Source organism: Rhinichthys klamathensis, unplaced genomic scaffold, assembly GCF_029890125.1.
Source record: "Rhinichthys klamathensis goyatoka isolate OS25496 unplaced genomic scaffold, OSU_Roscu_1.1 h1tg000135l_1, whole genome shotgun sequence".
NCBI lineage: Eukaryota > Metazoa > Chordata > Actinopteri > Cypriniformes > Leuciscidae > Rhinichthys > Rhinichthys klamathensis.
Window position 1 is genome coordinate 28,782 of NW_026606670.1, and position 19,302 is coordinate 48,083.

Genomic DNA, 19,302 nt, shown 5'->3' on the forward strand with positions numbered 1-19,302 from the left:
TTACCTTAACATTTCTCATTTCATTTCTGTCTGAATTTGACTGCGCACTATGCACTTCCCTCGTTGGATTGGATGCAGAGCAGACGCTGAATAATATGGCAAGCCATATTAACAACGGGGCTAAAGGCACACCTTTAGAAAAAAAAAGTGCTTTTTACTATTCCCATAGTGCATGATTGCAGGAAAATAAAAAATGTTATTGAACATTTATAGAGCAACAGATTTGTGTGAAAATCATAAATCACACGTTATTTATAAAAAATATATAGGCTAAAACTAAAATGTTTTGTCTAATTTAATACTTGTTTAAAATAATCACTTTAGGAAGGTTTAGACTATTTTCTGTTTATTTTGATAAAATAATTCATTTTTGTTCAATAAATATACTGTCATTAAAATGTTAATTGAAAAATACAAACACAATTTTTTTTTAAAGTAAATGTTCTGAAAGCATTCAATGAGATTGCATAATTTAATATAGATTTACAGTAGTAACATAAAATCATATTTTGTTATTTGATGTTATTAATATCAGATTTTTAAATATGGTTTCATTATAAACACCCAACTTAATATATGATATTTACCATCTGAATCTAACCAAAATCATTAAGAAAACCTTTGTCTCAAAATATATACAATAATTTTAGCGATTCTAAATCTACAACATTTTAAAAACATCAAATATTAGATCAAATTAACATAGAATCAACTTTGCACTGCTGCCCGTGATTGCATCAAGTATCAGCCAAATTTCCACATGCAAATGATGTTTTGGAACGCGCTGCTGCAAGTTTTTGTGCCATCTAGTGGTTTAGAGGAAAATAAAATCAAAGGAGCCTTTTACCCCATAGAGCCTTTAGCCCCGTTGTACCCTATCTATTTTTAGTTGCTAATACTTTTCTATTTAATATGTAATCCAATAGTAATTATTTCAGTTAGTCAGTATTCATTCTTTCTAGTCACCATCCCAATAGTCTGGTCTAGTCTTTGGAAGTCCATGTAATGATGTTTTGCCCCTGCAGTGAAAAAAATAGTTCCTCGATATAGTGATAAACTTCCATGCCCTTACAACTAGGGCAAGCCAAATTAGCAAGCAGGCGACATTATGCAAATGTAGGGTGATGTAGCTACATTACGGAAGTAATGGCAGGACTACAGACAAGGGCTGCATCCGAAATCGTGTACTTCCCTACTATAAAAATACAGTTGTTGACTAAATATGTCCGAGTTCACTGTACTCATAAAAGAGTAGGCAAAAATTACCTTGATGACCTCCTTCCAGCAAGATACTGAAGTGTGCACATAATGGACACTTTACTATCCCATGAGGCCACGGATTTGTGAATGGCAGTGAAGCAACACAACTTGACGCTTGTAGGTCACATGATAATGACAACATGGCGAATGTAGTACTTCCAGATTACATTTACACTCACCTAAAGGATTATTAGGAACACCTGTTCAATTTCTCATTAATGCAATTATCTAATCAACCAATCACATGGCAGTTGCTTCAATGCATTTAGGGGTGTGGTCCTGGTCAAGACAATCTCCTGAACTCCAAACTGAATGTCAGAATGGGAAAGAAAGGTGATTTAAGCAATTTTGAGCGTGGCATGGTTGTTGGTGCCAGACGGGCCGGTCTGAGTATTTCACAATCTGCTCAATTACTGAGATTTTCACGCACAACCATTTCTAGGGTTTACAAAGAATGGTGTGAAAAGGGAAAAATATCCATTATGCGGCAGTCCTGTGGGCGAAAATGCCTTGTTGATGCTAGAGGTCAGAGGAGAATGGGCCGACTGATTCAAGCCGATAGAAGAGCAACTTTGACTGAAATAACCACGCGTTACAACCGAGGTATGCAGCAAAGCATTTGTGAAGCCACAACACGCACAACCTTGAGGCGGATGGGCTACAACAGCAGAAGACCCCACCGGGTACCACTCATCTCCACTACAAATAGGAAAAAGAGGCTACAATTTGCAAGAGCTCACCAAAATTGGACAGTTGAAGACTGTAAAAATGTTGCCTGGTCTGATGAGTCTCGATTTCTGTTGAGACATTCAGATGAGTCAGAATTTGGCGTAAACAGAATGAGAACATGGATCCATCATGCCTTGTTACCACTGTGCAGGCTGGTGGTGGTGGTGTAATGGTGTGGGGGATGTTTTCTTGGCACACTTTAGGCCCCTTAGTGCCAATTGGGCATCGTTTAAATGCCACGGCCTACCTGAGCATTGTTTCTGACCATGTCCATCCCTTTATGGCCACCATGTACCCATCCTCTGATGGCTACTTCCAGCAGGACAATGCACCATGTCACAAAGCTCGAATCATTTCAAATTGCTTTCTTGAACATGACAATATGTTCACTGTACTAAAATGGCCCCCACAGTCACCAGATCTCAACCCAATAGAGCATCTTTGGGATGTGGTGGAACGGGAGCTTCGTGCCCTGGATCTGCATCCCACAAATCTCCATCAACTGCAAGATGCTATCCTATCAATATGGGCCAACATTTCTAAATAATACTTTCAGCACCTTGTTGAATCAATGCCACGTAGAATTAAGGCAGTTCTGAAGGCGAAAGGGGGTCAAACACAGTTTTAGTATAGTGTTCCTAATAATCCTTTAGGTGAGTACTACACACATTTATATACTACATAGAACATACTTTTTTAGCAGTTGGAAAGTAATTGCTTATTCAAAATAAGTACAAGAGAGTATGTGAAGATTTCCCACTTTTTAATTTCGGTTCGTTCTTAGAAGAAAAAAAAATCCGTTTAGTCAGGTTCCAGAGCAAAATAAAAGAACGTTAATTCACTTTATATGCCTAATGAGAGTTTGTGCTAATAGGCTAATATTTGAAAATAACTATAAAAATTGCAGAGTCAGAGACAGGTGCAGCTAAACATGTTATTTGGTTAGCTATTTAACATTTTTAATGGTCTACTACAGCAAGCGTCACCAAAGGAGTGCGGGCGGTGTGCCTTCAGTTGCGGATGCCGCCTTTAGCTTCAGATAACGATTCTAAAATTCTTTTAGAGCTCCAGATTCATCCCACTTTAATTTCATAATTTGTTTGAAAATATAACTGCATATATTATTTTACTATTGAATTATTTATTCATTAAAATAGGCTACAGCCTAAATTATTAGGCTAAGCATCATGTTTGTGATTTTTTTAATCGTCATAGGATACATTCTGACAATTAAAACAAAAATCAGGCTTGTGTATTTATTTATGACATCAATTACTGCCTTTTTTGTTTAGAAACAGAAGTTACTTAAAATGTCATTCTTGTATTTTACTTTTCATAGGCTATATGGTAGCAAAACTACAGCGCTTCCAGTATATAGGCTATTTAACGGAGCTGTCAACACAAAAGAAGACAGCATGCCTTCAGTTGAAGAACACCCAATTTTATGTTATTAAATTGTATAGAAATTAATTTATTTACAAGTTTTGTGTTTGTTTGTTTGTTTGTTTGTTTGTTTGTTTGTTTGTTTGTTTTTTTATTCGTTGCACCTGTTTCTGAATATTGCTTTATCTACACTATTTGGATCAATCAATAGGCCTCTTCCGAAACAGCTGAAGTTATTTTTCTACATTTTATTTGTTCTGTTGATTGATATAAAAGAATGCTAATATTATTTTTAGCACTGCCACTGTCGTTCTTTTTTTTTTCTTCGTCTGCAGAACAAAGTTAATTAATAAATGTCTAATAAATAGAAACTAGTGCTTCTTCAACTAGTAGGAAAACTGTTTTTAAATAGGGTAACACTTTATTTTAACAGTGTCCTTGTTATGTCACATGTACTTGCTGCAGTAATAACAGTAAATTATGCATAGTTATATGCAACTAACCCTATTGTAAGTACATGTTGTTAATTAATATTAGGCCTACTCTGTACGTAAATGTATAGCTAAAGATTCATAAATAATAAATAGTTATTAGTGAAACTGCAATTAATGGCCTATCAGCAGAAGATATAAAATACAGAATACATAAAATATAAAGGCAAAATGTGAAATTTACAATGGAACAATTACTTGTTACCATTGAAATAGTGAGTAGTAGCAAAGGAATACATACTAGCAACTAATAAATAGTTATTAGAGGAATTGAAAACATAAAATCATTATTGTGTTGTAAAATTATTACTAGTAAGTCACAAACTATACAAATGTTAAACCGGCTTGCCATAGAGGGGCGTGTGTGTTTGTTCTGTGGGCGGGCGTATTGTATAAAGTGGGGAATTCCCAGTCAGTACTCTTCTGTGTTGAAGTGCTACTGTATATCTGTTCAGCACTTTAGAGCTCGGACATAAGGCAAACCTAAGTCAAGGGTGTTCGCATAATATGGATGGTGAGTACCATTAAGTTAATCAAGTAACTGTCTTTTTTATTTCCCCTTTCTTGCTCTTTGCGGTTTAATTCAATTATGCTACCAGTCTATATCTGTGTGATAGTCGAATCGGAACAGTCGAGTTTTTCAGGTAAAATAAAGATACTTAATCTGCTAACTCATAATTTTATTATATATAATCCGTCTCAATAAAAATACCTCTGTTTTCTTCTGTTGTCTTGAGTTGGTAAATCTTCACAAGGTAATTTGTAATCTTTACAATGTAACATGTTCCATGTTTTTTTTTTTTTTTATCAAAAATCTATTTAAGGAAACATACAGGCTTGTAGTTTTATATATTATAGGGAATGAAAAGCAGAGTTTTATTTGTGCAAGTGTACAATCACATAAAGCTCTTGCGAAAGAAGATTTTCATTACCTGAAAACAAAATTCTAAAGTTAAGTCTTCTAAACTTAAGATAAATATCATGTAAACTAAACAAATCGAATGACTAATCAGTACATGAATATATGAGGGACAAAGTAACACCAGGAAATAAAAAAATGGGGAACTTTTAAAAGCTGTTTCAGCTCTCTTATTCTCGTTTGAACAGTTGTTAATTCTTTTTCAATATAAAATGCATTGTAATATATATTTAGCTGATTTTCTATATTGATTTATGTTCTTCTATCCATGCTTTCTTGTATAGTGCATCCCCTCTCAATGCACAGGGATCCCAATCTAAGTAAGTAGCCTACATATAAACATCTGTGTCAACTGTGAAACACATTCTGTCGTTACTAGTAACATGTTTAGAGTTAAGTTTAGGGTGGACCATAAACTCTGACTAATCACTCATCAAATATGTTCAAACGTCACCCAGTTGCCCTTGTAAAACCGATGTAATGTTCAGATTTCCTTACATTACTTCCTCTTTTGTGAAAAAGATATGACTTCCTGTATGTGACAAATCTCATGAGCAGGCAGTAGTGAGTGACATCTGCTCACTACACTATATCATTGGATCTATTTCATCCATAATAACCATAGATTTGATATCTTCCCCAGCTTATTTTTTTTATATTTCACAGTGTAAGAATGCCTATGCGGATAGATCTCACCTATTTGTGTCGGTGTCAGAAGCAAGTGTGTTAAAAACAACCAAATCTATATTGCATGGCAAATCCAGCTGTGTGTGCAGGTGTCTGACGAAGTTATGATTAGTATATATGCTTACTGGCATAATGGCACCTGGATGGGCTCGTAAAGGGTCTGTGCTGACAGGTGCAGAGAGCGGGAAATTATTTACCAGCAGGCTGCGTTGTTTGTGGTCAGATTATGGTCAGGTTCTGTGAAAAACACAAGATGTTTCTTCTGCAGGTGTTTTGAGCCCATTGTCATGTTCTTATGCATCTTCAATGTTGCCATTTTAATCAACAGTAGCCTAGATATACCTGCTGGGCATTTCTGCCTGACACAACTCCGCCGGTGCCACAGAACTAATTCAAATTTTGAACATGCTTGTAGTCTGTAAAATAATTTTTGAATATTTAAATGAATGATATTCAGATCTCTGAGACTGACAGATGTCATTTTTCTGGTTTCTGTGCAGTGGGAGAGCCCTGTGCTCAGATCTTTGAGCAGCCAAAACAGAGAGGCATGCGCTTCAGGTACAAATGTGAGGGTCGATCAGCGGGCAGCATACCGGGAGAAAGAAGCTCTGACAATAACAGAACCTACCCAAGCATTCAGGTACCTTTTATTTAAAGGCTTACACCACTGAAGAATAAATTCACTGTATAATTAAACTTAGTTACTTACTAAGAGATTTTATAAATTGTGTCTCTCTTTCTATCATTTTCTATTAGATACTAAATGTTAGCGGGAAAGGAAAAGTACGTGTTACGCTGGTAACCAAAAGCGATCCATATAAACCCCATCCCCATGACCTAGTGGGTAAAGACTGTAAGGATGGTTATTACGAGGCAGAGTTTGGACCTGAACGTAGGGTCATCGCGTAAGTTGATGCTTTTAATGTTAAAATGTCAAAATCATTTTGATGTCACTTGAAAACAAAAGGTTAAAAACATTTTGATTTAGTGCTGTCAAATCGATTAATCGTGATTAATCGCATCTAACATAAGAGTTTGTGTTTATACCCACATATATGTATGCATAATATATATATATAAATATATGTATGTGTTTATATCTATATACACACAGACATGCACACACACACACACATATTGCATAAAGACAAACTTGTATGTCAGATGCAATTAATCGCGATTAATCGATTTGTCAGCTCTATTTAATATTATCTGCATGCTTTGCTCTAATCTCGTTGGGTCCTGTTACTATTTTCCTCTTAATGAAATGAAACATCTCTGTGTCCCATATCAAAGCCATTCCAATGTGCTTTCCGTATTCCTCCAGCCCACACACTACCACAGTTCTCTTCCGAAGGGCTGTCCATTCTTCTTCTTTGTATTTTTTTTTTAAAGAAACATGTTGTTTCAGAGTAGGGAGCCATGCAGGGGATTCCCCCAGTATGAAAATGAGAGCCTTAGAGCTCCAGTCTGCCCTCAATTTTAAATAGGATGTCAGTATGGTTAATTCTAACCTCACTCTTCCTGTAAGCTTTAGTCTTTGGGATCAGAGTTCAAGATGGACAATACATTTAACTAAACAAATCTGGGCATTGAAAATCAGACTACACAATTTAACAGATTGTTTATTGTTTTTTCCTAGTTTCCAGAACCTGGGCATCCAGTGCGTGCGGAGAAGAGAAGTGAGAGATGCTATAATGCAGAGGGTTACACGAGGAATCAACCCCTTCAGTGGTGAGATCCAACACCATGTTTTCTCTCCAGGCCCAAATAGAGTCTGCACATGCAGAAAATTCTGCAAATTTTCCCTGAATTGAGGGGAAATTCATTTAAAAAAAAGTAGATTCCATCTGGGCCTTCTAATCACCCTTTTTATGTTAAAAAGTCTTATCATTATTACTGAGCCTGTTTCTTTGACGAACAGTGTTTAGGTGATGGTCAACAACATCACGCTGTTAAAAACACAAATGCTCACACATTTCTCTCTTTCCTTCCTTCAATACTGTATGACACAAACTAGCATCTGACAATGCAGGTAGAGTTGAAAAAGAATCACTTCTCTTTATTTAGTGAAGATGTTACAAAACTGGCTGCGGTATTGAGCGGCATATGATCAGGGGGAACTTATTCAGATAGGGAGGAATGTCAAGAGGAACTGTAAACTATACGTTTTTGTGTAACAGATACCTTTGAATTACTCTGCCTCGAGTATGCAAACAGCCAAATATTTCAGGAATTCCATGCAAACTATTGTGTGGGAGGAAATTATAACAGGGTCGACATATTTAAAGCAACTTCTCTAGGTAATTTTCTTTGGCACCGTCAGCATTGTATTGTAGCTTTTGTGGTCACTGAAACATTTGAATTAAAAGTGTTAAGTCTCTATAAAGATCCCCTTCAAGGGTTCAGAGCCCCCGAAACCACTGGAAGTACATAGTAGTTGACCTAAAGAGTATCTGTTGGAAATGACTTGGTTGATTTGATTGTACTTTGAAATGCGGTTATGATGATATTCTTTTATATATAAATTGACTCAACAATCATGTCACATTATGTTAGCAGTTTGGTATAGAATCAATATGTAGTTTAATTCCACTGTCTACCCAAACAATATTTGAGAAATTCTGAAAGTGTTTGCAACCGGTCGTCACAAAGGGAATATGAGATTGTGACTTCGGATCGGTGTTTGCTTCCGCATGCATGTTCCGCTGCTCTCTGTGGTGACGGGCTGTTTGAGGCAATGCTCTCACTTCTGCTGTGATAACCATATAAAGATCTCCTTCTTTGGCTGCATAACACTAACAGTCCCCTGAAATGATGTTGATTAGTCATGGTGGCAGTCGTAGTGTGATGAGTTTTGATATTACTTTTGAAGTTTGGTCTTGTGTTGAAGGGATGACCTGCTATAGCGATGACCTCATCTGCACTGACGTTATCCCACTATGATTTCAATGATGACGCATGCATATACAGTATATATTGTCATTCATTTCTATTATTGAGTAGGTAATAGACTGTTTTTGCGGCGAGGTATTCATTTTGCGATTGGGGCTGTCACAAACATGAAAGTGTCGCTGATGGTGAATTGTCATACCAGTAATAGAGATTAATGATGTAATTGTTTCATTTTCTGCTTAATACTCATACACTGAAAATCATTTGGTGAATGATTTAATTTGAAACAGTTTTCACTCAGAAATTGCTAGTAAATTTCACAAACAATCACAAAGAAACTGCAAGTAACACATTGAATTTAACTGTGAAATTTTGAAGTAGAAAGACTAGTATTTTCTTGTAAAACATACTCCAATAATTTGTTTTGTTTACAACTTTGAAAATGTAACAGGAAATAATTTATTCACATTGGACTTCTTTAAAATATAATATTTCCTTATAGGCTTTAATGACTTATATGATATTTTCAAATGTACTAAAAATCGAGAAAATATTATTATATATGATATAAATATTTCTCCTTCCATTTATACCTTACCATTCTTATTCAGACAATATAATGTAATGTAATGTGCCAATGTTGGTCCAAACTGTAACATCCAAAAATATTTGCCATTGAATCCAGAGCGCTACATGTTCATGTTATTAACCTTATTTATTCTGTCGTTTGGTCTGAGCGTTCAAATTCTGCATCAATATGTGCATTTGAACATTTCGACGTTTGCTTACAATTCTCTTATTTGGTCGGTAATATGTGACTAGAATATCAAGATCACACTAATTCACAATTAGTTAAATTAGCAGGCATTTGTCATGGTGCGGAAAAAAAAGTGAGGTTGCCCATAGCAGATTTTGCCATGATGGTTACTGAGTAGGCGTTCTGCTCAATATGGTGTTAGATATCGCAGACGGTGGGCACAGGTGGCGAGAGATGAGTGTCGGGCTTGGGAATGGTGTTATACCCACAGAATGGAGAATCTTCACCTCCCTGCCCCCATTTCTCACTCTCCAGCTCTCACCCTCTGCTTCACCTTCCACCAGCCCACGCTAACCTAAATCATCCCCCACCTGCAACTGCTGTCCACTCGTTCCTCTTGCTCTCTGACTCCCCTGAACGCAGAACCAGAGGCCCACATATACGCAAATAAACATGACCACACCACTGCTCGCAGTTGCCTTTCTCACACTCCACCTCTCGCTATCTTCCGCACCCACTCATCTCCTCCCACTTTATCTCTGTTCCTTCGCTGTACATCTTGTCTGTTTTACATCTGTCTGCTGTGCTCCTCACTTGCTCGGCTTCCATCTCCATCTTTCTTTCCCACTTCTGGGCCTGTGGTGTGCACAGAGGTGTCTCTTCACGTCAGGGGGTCGTCCCCCTCACTACAGAGTCGTCACCGATACTCTGTCGCTCGAGCCCTTTCTAACCCGCTGCGATGTTTCCACCTGCTGTGACCTCAGAGCGCTCAAAGCTCGTCACGGCTGTGGGCGGGATAGCCGCGGGGTGAAAAGAGACAGACTCCTGAGAGTGAAGAGTGGGTGGAGAGTGGAGATGCACACAGAGAAATGTCTACACATGCACTCGTGTGGGTGGTTGTGTGCTTATAGGGTGATGTGTCAGTGGCATTTCTGGTGGTGATGCTGCTGTGTAGACACTGCAAGAGCACTACATGCCGCTTGCTTTTCTTTTTACGCTTTATATTAAGATGCTTTGCGGTTGGTCCGAAGTGGATGCAACTAAATATAGAGGCTCTCGCAAGCGGCCACACTGTGTTTGGTATGTAGAATACACAATATATAGAGCCTCAGATTGTCAGCTCAGAGTGGGTGCGGAAAATTAGACCCTTTGTTTTTTTACTAATGACTATATAAATGACTTATTTTTTATTATAAATATGTATATATTTTGTATAAATTACTATAATTTACCAAAAACAAATACTGTTATATTTTTTCATTTATTTAAATCATCAAACTAAAGGCAATGCAAAAAAGCAACATAAATAAATCAACTTTACTATGTTCAAATAATATATCATGCTTATTTAGTAGACTGGAGCCTACTAAATATACATCAAAATCTGATCACAAGTGGCTGGCTACACAGTGTTTTGTCTCTCTTGGTGCATGGGTTATTATAAATATGTATGTATTTTGCACAAATTACTTCAAAATACTGTAAAAATGATAACACACTGTAATATATTATTTAGTTTATTTAAATCTTCAAACTGATGACAATGCAAAAAACACCATAATAATGATATAAATAAATGTAAATAAACCACTATTTATTTTGTTGCATTAAAGTTTTTGGTAATGAGGATTATGGTAAGCATGCTTTATTATCATGGAGAAAAAACATTTCTAAAAACATATCACAAGTGTGTCAGCTAGTTTTAAACAAACTGACCTGGTTTTCATTCTCGTGCCCGTTTCATTTTCTTCTCCCTCTTCCGCTTCTTTACCTCATTCACATGACTCTCTGAATATCTCCTGTTTAGTTTTGACACAAATTACACACCTATGATTAATGTGTTGATATGTTTGTTTTGCAATTGTTGAACGTTGGTTTTGTGTCCACAGTTGGCCGGGAACTGCTGCTACAGACTGAGGAGTATGATCTGAACGTGGTGCGTCTATGCTTCCAAATTTACCTGCAAGATGAGACCGGGATGTACAACACCATGCTGCCTCCCATCGTCTCCAACCCCATCTATGACAACAGTGAGTTGGCACAAATAAGAAGCACACGGCATTAAATGTGAAGTGTCATTTCTGCATGGCAACAAACTTTGAAACTGTTTGTTTGACAACATAACTTTGACTCAGCCAGTGATGTGAATTTGGGGCGGGGAAACCTGTTTTTTGTTCAGTGGAAGACCTGGGTTGTGTTTGATGCCACTAGTCACACAGAATTACACTTCAATAGGGATGAGGAAGTTGATTTCAATAACAATGTTGGATTGAGAAGAAGGAGGTTTTTGTTTTCTGATGATTTTCATATTTATTTAGCTTGAACATATTTTATTTTCATTATTATTTGATATAATATTTTATTTACAACATATGTTTTTAAAAACGATGTGGCAAAAAACAACTTTCTTAGCAAATGTGTATGAGAAAAGCTATTTAGTTTTAACATTTTATGTATATATTTAGTTTTTAGTTTGTTGATTTAAATAAATAAATAAAAAGATTACAGTATTTTTTTACTGTAATAAAATAATGATAGTATTTTTTATTCATTTAAATTTCACTCCACTCCAAGCTATATGTGACATTTATTATAAGCTAAAAGGTTTTTGTGGAGTTTTATATAAGTTTAAAGTATGGACATTAGATTAATTAAAGAACATGATATAGAACAATAATTTAACAAATTTAATTAAAAAACAAATGGGCCTATTTTTGCTTTGGATATTAATAATTACATTTTGTACAGAGAAAACAAAACTTTTGCATTTAATACAGGTATTGGTTTTCAGTATCTGCTATATTTTAGATTTAAAAGAAAGTGGTTCGGCGAAACAGTTTTGACTAGCTGTTTGACATGATGCAAGTTACTGTCACATGCATGAAGATATAGCTGTGGGAATGCATTGCTAAGGTGACAGAGAGCTGTCAGTGGCCACATCCCTCACTGCAGGAAGTGAGCACGGTCCATTTCAACACTTCCTCACGTGATAGTTGTGTACAGGGCGAGCAAAACAGCAGTGCTTGCAGAGTGTTTTTGTGCGGTTGTGCGATTCTAAATAAGTCAGAGCGGATAAAAAAAGCTCTTGCCATGGCTTGGTTAATGGGTTACAATTCGTTCATCTGCTTGCAAAGGCTGATTCTCAAGTCTTTCATGTTGTTCTCATGACAATGCAGTCAAGTAGACTTATTTTTAGAAAAGCGAGCTTGAAAACATGTAGCTGTTTCAAAAAAAGCATATGTAGGTATGTTTGACCTGAAATATTTGATATATTTGCAGCCAGTACTAATAAGTCAGCCGTTAAATCTAACCATAAATATGAATTCAGCCACAGAAAAGAGGAAGCAATAAACAACCTCGCCCTCACTGTCTAAATCATGACAGGTTTGACTGCTTTTTTTAGTCTCTGCACATAATGTTTGCAAGTGTGGCTGTGCCTGCAGATACTCAGATAAAGTCAAAGAATATGAGAGATTATTTCCTACTGCTAATAGCAGCGCATGTCTGTGTTTCAAGATTGTTCTACTTGGTTTTTCAAATCTTCAATCTCAGTGCCCTGTTCTTTTTTCAGGGGCCCCGAACACGGCCGAACTGCGAATCTGCCGGGTCAACAAGAACAGTGGCAGTGTGAAGGGAGGCGATGAGATTTTCCTCCTCTGCGATAAAGTGCAGAAAGGTACGGGACCGTTTTAAATCTTTAGAACACTTCAAGGTGCTTTAAGCAATTGCAGCTGTTTCGCCAACTAGAATCAGAACACCCTCATCCCTTAAATCACACAGCAAACCCAAACAGTCAGAATGATTGACAAGACCTCTTCTGAACGGCAAAAAAAAAAAAAAAAATCCGTTTTACAAACTCACCAATCTGTCACAGAGGCTAGTGAGATTTGTAGATATTTACATTTTGTGCATTATATTCCCTTCAAAAAATAGCTTACAGCACCTTTATTAAAGAAAATTGAAAGCTGAAATTAATTTAGGTATTTATTAAGTCATTCATTCAAACAGTCTCATGTGTCCTTTTCTCTTCATCATCCTTTTATTTTATGTTTATCATTTATTTTATTGAAACCCATCTTTCCATTTCCATCGCCAGTTATTTTTTGCCATTCTTTCGTTTAACCCCTTTCTCACACCATAACATCACCTCATTCTAGATGACATTGAGGTGAGGTTCTTCACTCAGACCTGGGAGGCCAAAGGCGCTTTCTCTCAGGCAGACGTACACAGGCAAGTGGCCATAGTGTTCAAGACACCCGCCTACTGTGACACCACCATCACAGCCCCGGTCACAGTGCGCATGCAGCTGCGTCGTCCCACAGACCAGGAGGTCAGTGAGCCCATGGAGTTCAGATTCCTGCCCGACGACAAAGGTAAAAACATCAGCCTACAGTGTCATGGTACCCACATCATGGATTGTTTGATTTTGGCCCATGTCTTCTTTGTTGTTACAAGTGGGCCAATGACAATTAAGAGTATCTGATAAAGAGATGGGAAAATATTTTTAAATTCTGGTTTAACATGAATTATGGATTCATAAATACCATTTTTGAGAAGTTGCCCCACATGACATTGCACAACCTGAACTAACCTTGCCTTGTCATAAATAGATCATGATACCATTTTTTTTCTGCATGTTGATTGCAGCAAATGATTGTGTTGGTCGATTTGGCAGACAAAAAAATGAGCATAATTTTTTTTTCAGATCCATATGGCTGTCAAGAGAAGAAACGTAAAATTGAAAGCCAGATGAAATCCTTCTCTAGCTTCTCTCAAGGAGCCATGAGCTTCATGAACAGACCAAAAGCCGTGCCTTCAGCCAACCTAATAAGTCAGAGAATCAAAATCGGTAAGACTCATGTCACTTTCCATGTAGCCCATAATAAATAATACATGAAGATTTTCTTTATACAGACAAAATAATTATTTAACACATACTCTTTTCACAGAGACACCAAATTATTATCGTCCTTCCAACCATGGGGGGGTGCGCCCAAATCAGTCAGTCTATTATAACAAAGCCCCTTCGTCCTGCCCAATGCCGCCACCCCTATCAGAAACCGCAACGCAAGGTACCCTCAGTCAACCATGGCCCAGTCAACTCAACAGCAACGGAGCTAGTAATGGGGTGGGCCTACAGCAGGTCAACCCAAGTCCCAGCATGCCGACCACAGGAGAAAGTGGAAACAGCCTCCCCTTACTGACTTCTTTGGATCTGGAGTTTCTTCAACCCAATGGCCCAACCAGCAGCCAGCCTCGACAGGACCAACCAAGCCAGCAGGTCCAGCAATCCCAGCAGCCATCTCAAAGACAAGGACTGGAAGGAGCCCATACCTGGTTTAACTATGTCTCCCAACAGCCTCAAAGCACACAGAACGGAGCAACAGGCACCAGTGGGTCACTAGGAACGGGGTACTCGTATCCAAGCAGCTTAGACGAAGAGTTCTTTCAAAACCTCATGGTCAACCACCACTTGAAACAGGAAACTCAAGGGCCGAGCAACATTGCTGCGCTTGGGCCCGCCTGCACCTCGTCTTCAGACTGTGTGCAGTCCTTCACCGCCCTCCTGAACTGCCCCAACCCCAATGGAAGTACTCCGGAGACCATGAGACAGATGGAGGCCAGTGGGCCCAATCAGATGGTCTCGCAGATACCGTACCCTTCCAGCGGCATGGGGCAGGAGAGCCATCTTGAATCTTTTACCTGGCAGTACTTCCCAGAATAGCTTTGAATTCCATAAGTCTTCGACATGTTCATGATTTTGTTTTTTAAACAAAGGCTCGGATTCATGTTCACTGAATGTATTTTTCTGAAGATCAGAAGAGTTCGTTGTCCTGGAAATAATGTAAGATGCTTCTGCCAATTTGGTAAAGCAGTGAGATTTGATGAAACATTTATGTATAACAGTCTGATGGCCATATTGGAAAAGTTTGGGACCATTTGTCCACAAACGCTTAAGTATGGCAGGGTAATTGTGTTCCTTAACGTGGGAACTAGCAGGGAATTCTCCCTGGGTAATGGCTATGTCATTTTAAACATGCTTCTTATCCAAGGTTCTCAAATTGTTAAAACAAGGTCTTTCATTGGTAACTCGAAAGTGATATTATGGCTTTAGAAAACTACTACCAATGTCTCGTTCTGTTTTTACTTTATTTGCTTTTACATCACATTTTCTGTGGATTTTTTGTATTTTTATAAAATTAAAGTTTATACTACTGAACATTGATTTTGTTTTTGTATTTGCTACATTCTGAGCTGAATTGTGGCTACATTACTGTTATATGGAGAAGACACATGTTTGTTTTCATTCATTTGATTGCATATGTTTCTGTTTCACATTCCAAAGTTCAGGTAAATAAAATAATAAACTCTAATTTGGGTCTACATATTTGTTTTCTTAGAGGGGCCTTTAGATACGAATATGTCCAGTCCAGCTTTCGTATTTCTCAATCTGACATGCAGTGGTGATGCAACCGACATAAGCTCCTAACAATGAGAATATGAAAACCAATAAAGCAGTCATTGTGTCTTTGGTTTCAACTAAAAAGAATAATTGGTTATCTGCCAAAATGTTCACATCGGTGCATCCCTAATAGAAACACGTTATGTTGATGAGTTACTCCATTGATTTTGAAACATGGGAATTTTTTTGTTTATTTCCACAATTTGGAAATATAGTCTTTTACTTTTTGTTTCTCTTTTTATGTCATTTCAGTACTGTTTGATTACAAAATAATGATGATGGTTTTTATATTTTGCATATATACAGGGATATTGGCATTGCATATACAGGGCATGATTTGTAACTGTAACTCAAACAACATCAGTAAAACTATTAGAATGACTTAATTGATAATAAATTAGAAATGAGCAACAGGGGTAAAAATAAAAAAAAATGACCACCACCCTACCACCTGACTTCCATTCAAACGTTTGGGGTTAGTATTGGTTTCTGAAAGGTTTCTTATGATCAAAAACAGAGAAAAATCAATCATACTGAGAAATATAATTACTATTTAAACTAACTGTTTTCTATTTTAAATGTACTTTAAAATGTAATTTATTCCTGTTATGGCAAGTTGAATTTTCAGCATCATTACTCAGTCGTCAGTGTCACATGATCCTTCAGAAATCATTCTAATATGCTAATTATCTGCTCAAGAAACATTTTTTTTTATCAATGTTGAAAACAGTGCTGTTTAATATTTTGGTGAAACCAGAATATAAAATTTAGGTAATAAAGTAACATCTGTTTTATAATTTGATTTAATTTGGAATGAATGTCAAATTAATAAGCAGGTTATTTTGTATTTTATATATAACATCCACACATGCTAAATAAACTTAAATGAACCTAAAAGCACAAAAAACTAGACATCCTTCAGCAATAACAATAGCCAAATGGACGAATTACGTCCATAAAACAGTGTGATTAAAGGGGTCCTATAATGCCCTTTTTATAATATGTAAAATAAGTCTCTGATGTGCCCAGAGTGTGTATGGGAAGTTTTAGCTCAAAATACCTCACACAGATAATTGTTTATACTTTATAGCAGGGGCGTCCCTAGGATTTTCTTTTTAGGGGGGCTAAGCCCCCAATATTACTTTTTTTAAAAATTATTAAAAAAAAGGTAACACAAAGGTAGTGCGAGGCAGGGTAAATAGGGGGGTTCGGGGTCTCCCCGAGAAAATTTTGATTTCTCTGATCTACATATGTGCATTTTAAGATGTTCTGAAGGCCAAAAAACTTGGATAGTGGGCAGCTGATTATTTTTCTCTCCTCATCAGCATCACACTCTTTTTCTCTTTGTTTTTATCTTGCCCAGCTGAGCTGTGACTGATATAGGCTTTTCATTTTTGTCTGTCAGTGAAGAAAGTAAACATAGGGTCAACTGATAGGTGGATTTTGCCTATGAATCATTTTCTCAGACGCGTTTATTTACTGAAAGCTACTTAAGTTTATTAAATGCATTCACAATATGTAGGCTACACATTCATTATTGATCTTATGCCTAATACAGGGCCGTAGACAGGGCTTTATAATCACAGAGGTCCTAAATTTGAGGTGGTATAGGGGGTTCAAATTTTTTATTTCTCTGATATGTGCATTTCAAGACGTTTGAAGACCAAAAAAAGGATAAGAAATAGCTTTAAAACCATGTCAGTGGGCAGTAGATTATTTGTCAATACCTGCTCTCTTCTCATCTCCATCACTCTTTCTTTTTTCTCAGTCTCTTCATCCCTTTCTCTTCCCCTCCTAAAGCTGAGCTTTTTTAATTTATTAAAGGCTACAATTTGTATTATATTCTCAATATGTACACATTCATTATTATCTTGTGCCTAACATGATGAAAACGGCTTTGTTAATGTTTCTTGTTAACTAATTATTACATTACATGAGTCACGTTACAGGCCTATTTTCAGTTCAAAATGGCGAAATTAGACAAAACTATATTAGTTTGCCTGATTATTTTTTGTCATTCGTTTAACATTTATGATCTAAAAAAAAGTAAAATATGAAATGTTAAGTTTAGCTTCTTACATCTTATCTCGCACTTGACCGTACGCGTCGAGTCACTGTTAAAATTCGCGCTCAGCAGCGTCTGTGAACATAAAGCCCGCCTACTTTGATTTGATTGGTCATCTCAAATATTCTGACATTGACGAGCAGTGACAGACCAATGAGGCTCAAATGAACACACACATGAACACACACACCCTGTCCTCTGTTTCTGACGTGCTCTCTGCTCGGCGCCACTGTGGATTGAAGATGAAGAACACGCTGAATCTGATTATAACAAGACTGAAGCGAACACGAATTTGTGTAGCCTACATTAATCTCACATTTTTAGGGGGGCTAGGCAGAAGTTTAGCCCCCCTAAAAAGGGCCTAGCGACGCCCCTGCTTTATAGCATATCAAAATTGTCTCCATTTTTGCGTGTGTCCCTTTAAATGCAAATGAGCTGCTGTTCCCAGAACAGAGGGCAAAGCTTCAACAGCTTGTGTGTTAGCTTCTTCAATTACCTCACAGACATGCACTGAAAATTTCAAAAACTTTTAGCCTTTTATGTTCAAATCGGAGCTGGACAAAGATGGAGAGACTCAAAAAGAAGTGACAACATGTAGAATGCAACAGGACATTTCTGAATGGTTAGTTGATGAATTTATGTTGTGGAGTTAACTATCTTCTAGTCATTGATTAGCATATTCTGTCATGATAATTAATAAATCGCATTCCCAGGGGTGGGTTTTATGTAAATTTTAGGGTTAGTGACGTCACTAACCCGTGAAGAAGCTCATTGTAGTCCCTACCAGCCGTTTGTTGTAGTCCTTAAAAAGCGATTTCTGTAAAAGAAAATATCTCCCTTTGTTTTACAGATGCTGTTTATGCTCAAACAGCATCATTACACACTAACTAAAGTTAAAAAAGTTAAATCAATCAACCACCCCTTTAACTGGTGCAAGAGAAACTTAAGCTTCAAAGAAAAATGCTTTTGAATCTTGTACAGGAACAGGAACAATCGTAGGCCTTAAGTCATTCAGGTAAACATTTATACGTCAATACATGGAGTTTATAATAATCGTATTCTATATTCCAATAATGCTCACAACATTTCTTGAAATTATGTGGTTTATACCCAGTGTGAACCAGAGACAACAAGAGCTGCTTTCCTCATCGAGACGTCAACACCTGTGAATACAGGACACACTTGAAGACAGACTCATCATATGGTCTTATCTGGAAGATAATGCCGTTTAAAATTGTGGCTTCCTGTCTGTCTATCCGTAGCAAACCACAATGCAGCTCCTAAACAGAAACAATTCAGTCATATGCAGGGAAAGCACAAGCATTTTGGTAGGATTTTAATAAGTTAGTCGTCATTAGAACATGTTTACTGTTATGCATGTTAATTAGGGCAACGGTTAATGTATCAATAGAGTTCCTTTGATCATATCAAAAACCTGATGTTGTCATAACTACCATCATGAGGTAGCCTAATAATCGCACAGATCTGAGGGGAAATACTTGAGCAGATGTCAGTGAATTAAATAAGTGACGTTTGTTTGTTCTACCTTCCTGGAACTAATGAAAAAGATGAAAATAATAACCACCAACGCTATAACATCAACTGATATTTGCAAAGCATATCGATCAAAAACAAGAAGTTGGGTTGAAATGA

At 37.1% G+C, this 19,302-nt stretch overlaps 1 protein-coding gene across 1 annotated transcript; it reads left to right on the forward strand.

Annotated features, from left to right (window-relative positions):
- The first annotated feature begins 4,260 nt into the window (after window positions 1-4,260).
- rel (v-rel avian reticuloendotheliosis viral oncogene homolog) lies at window positions 4,261-14,894 on the forward strand. The gene is made up of 10 exons (XM_056257039.1): window positions 4,261-4,377; window positions 5,067-5,102; window positions 5,970-6,109; window positions 6,226-6,374; window positions 7,112-7,203; window positions 11,011-11,151; window positions 12,693-12,797; window positions 13,279-13,494; window positions 13,827-13,970; window positions 14,071-14,894. Exons 1-10 carry the CDS (start codon window positions 4,371-4,373, stop codon window positions 14,844-14,846), a joined length of 1,806 nt encoding a protein of 601 aa, XP_056113014.1. The 5' UTR covers window positions 4,261-4,370; the 3' UTR covers window positions 14,847-14,894.
- The last annotated feature ends 4,408 nt before the right edge of the window (window positions 14,895-19,302 follow it).

Excerpts from the sequence above, each read along its gene's own strand:
- rel (XM_056257039.1), top strand. Across the intron at positions 6,110-6,225 it reads GAACCTACCCAAGCATTCAG|ATACTAAATGTTAGCGGGAA; the intron begins GTACCTTTTATT and ends ATTTTCTATTAG. Across the intron at positions 13,495-13,826 it reads ATTCCTGCCCGACGACAAAG|ATCCATATGGCTGTCAAGAG; the intron begins GTAAAAACATCA and ends TTTTTTTTTCAG.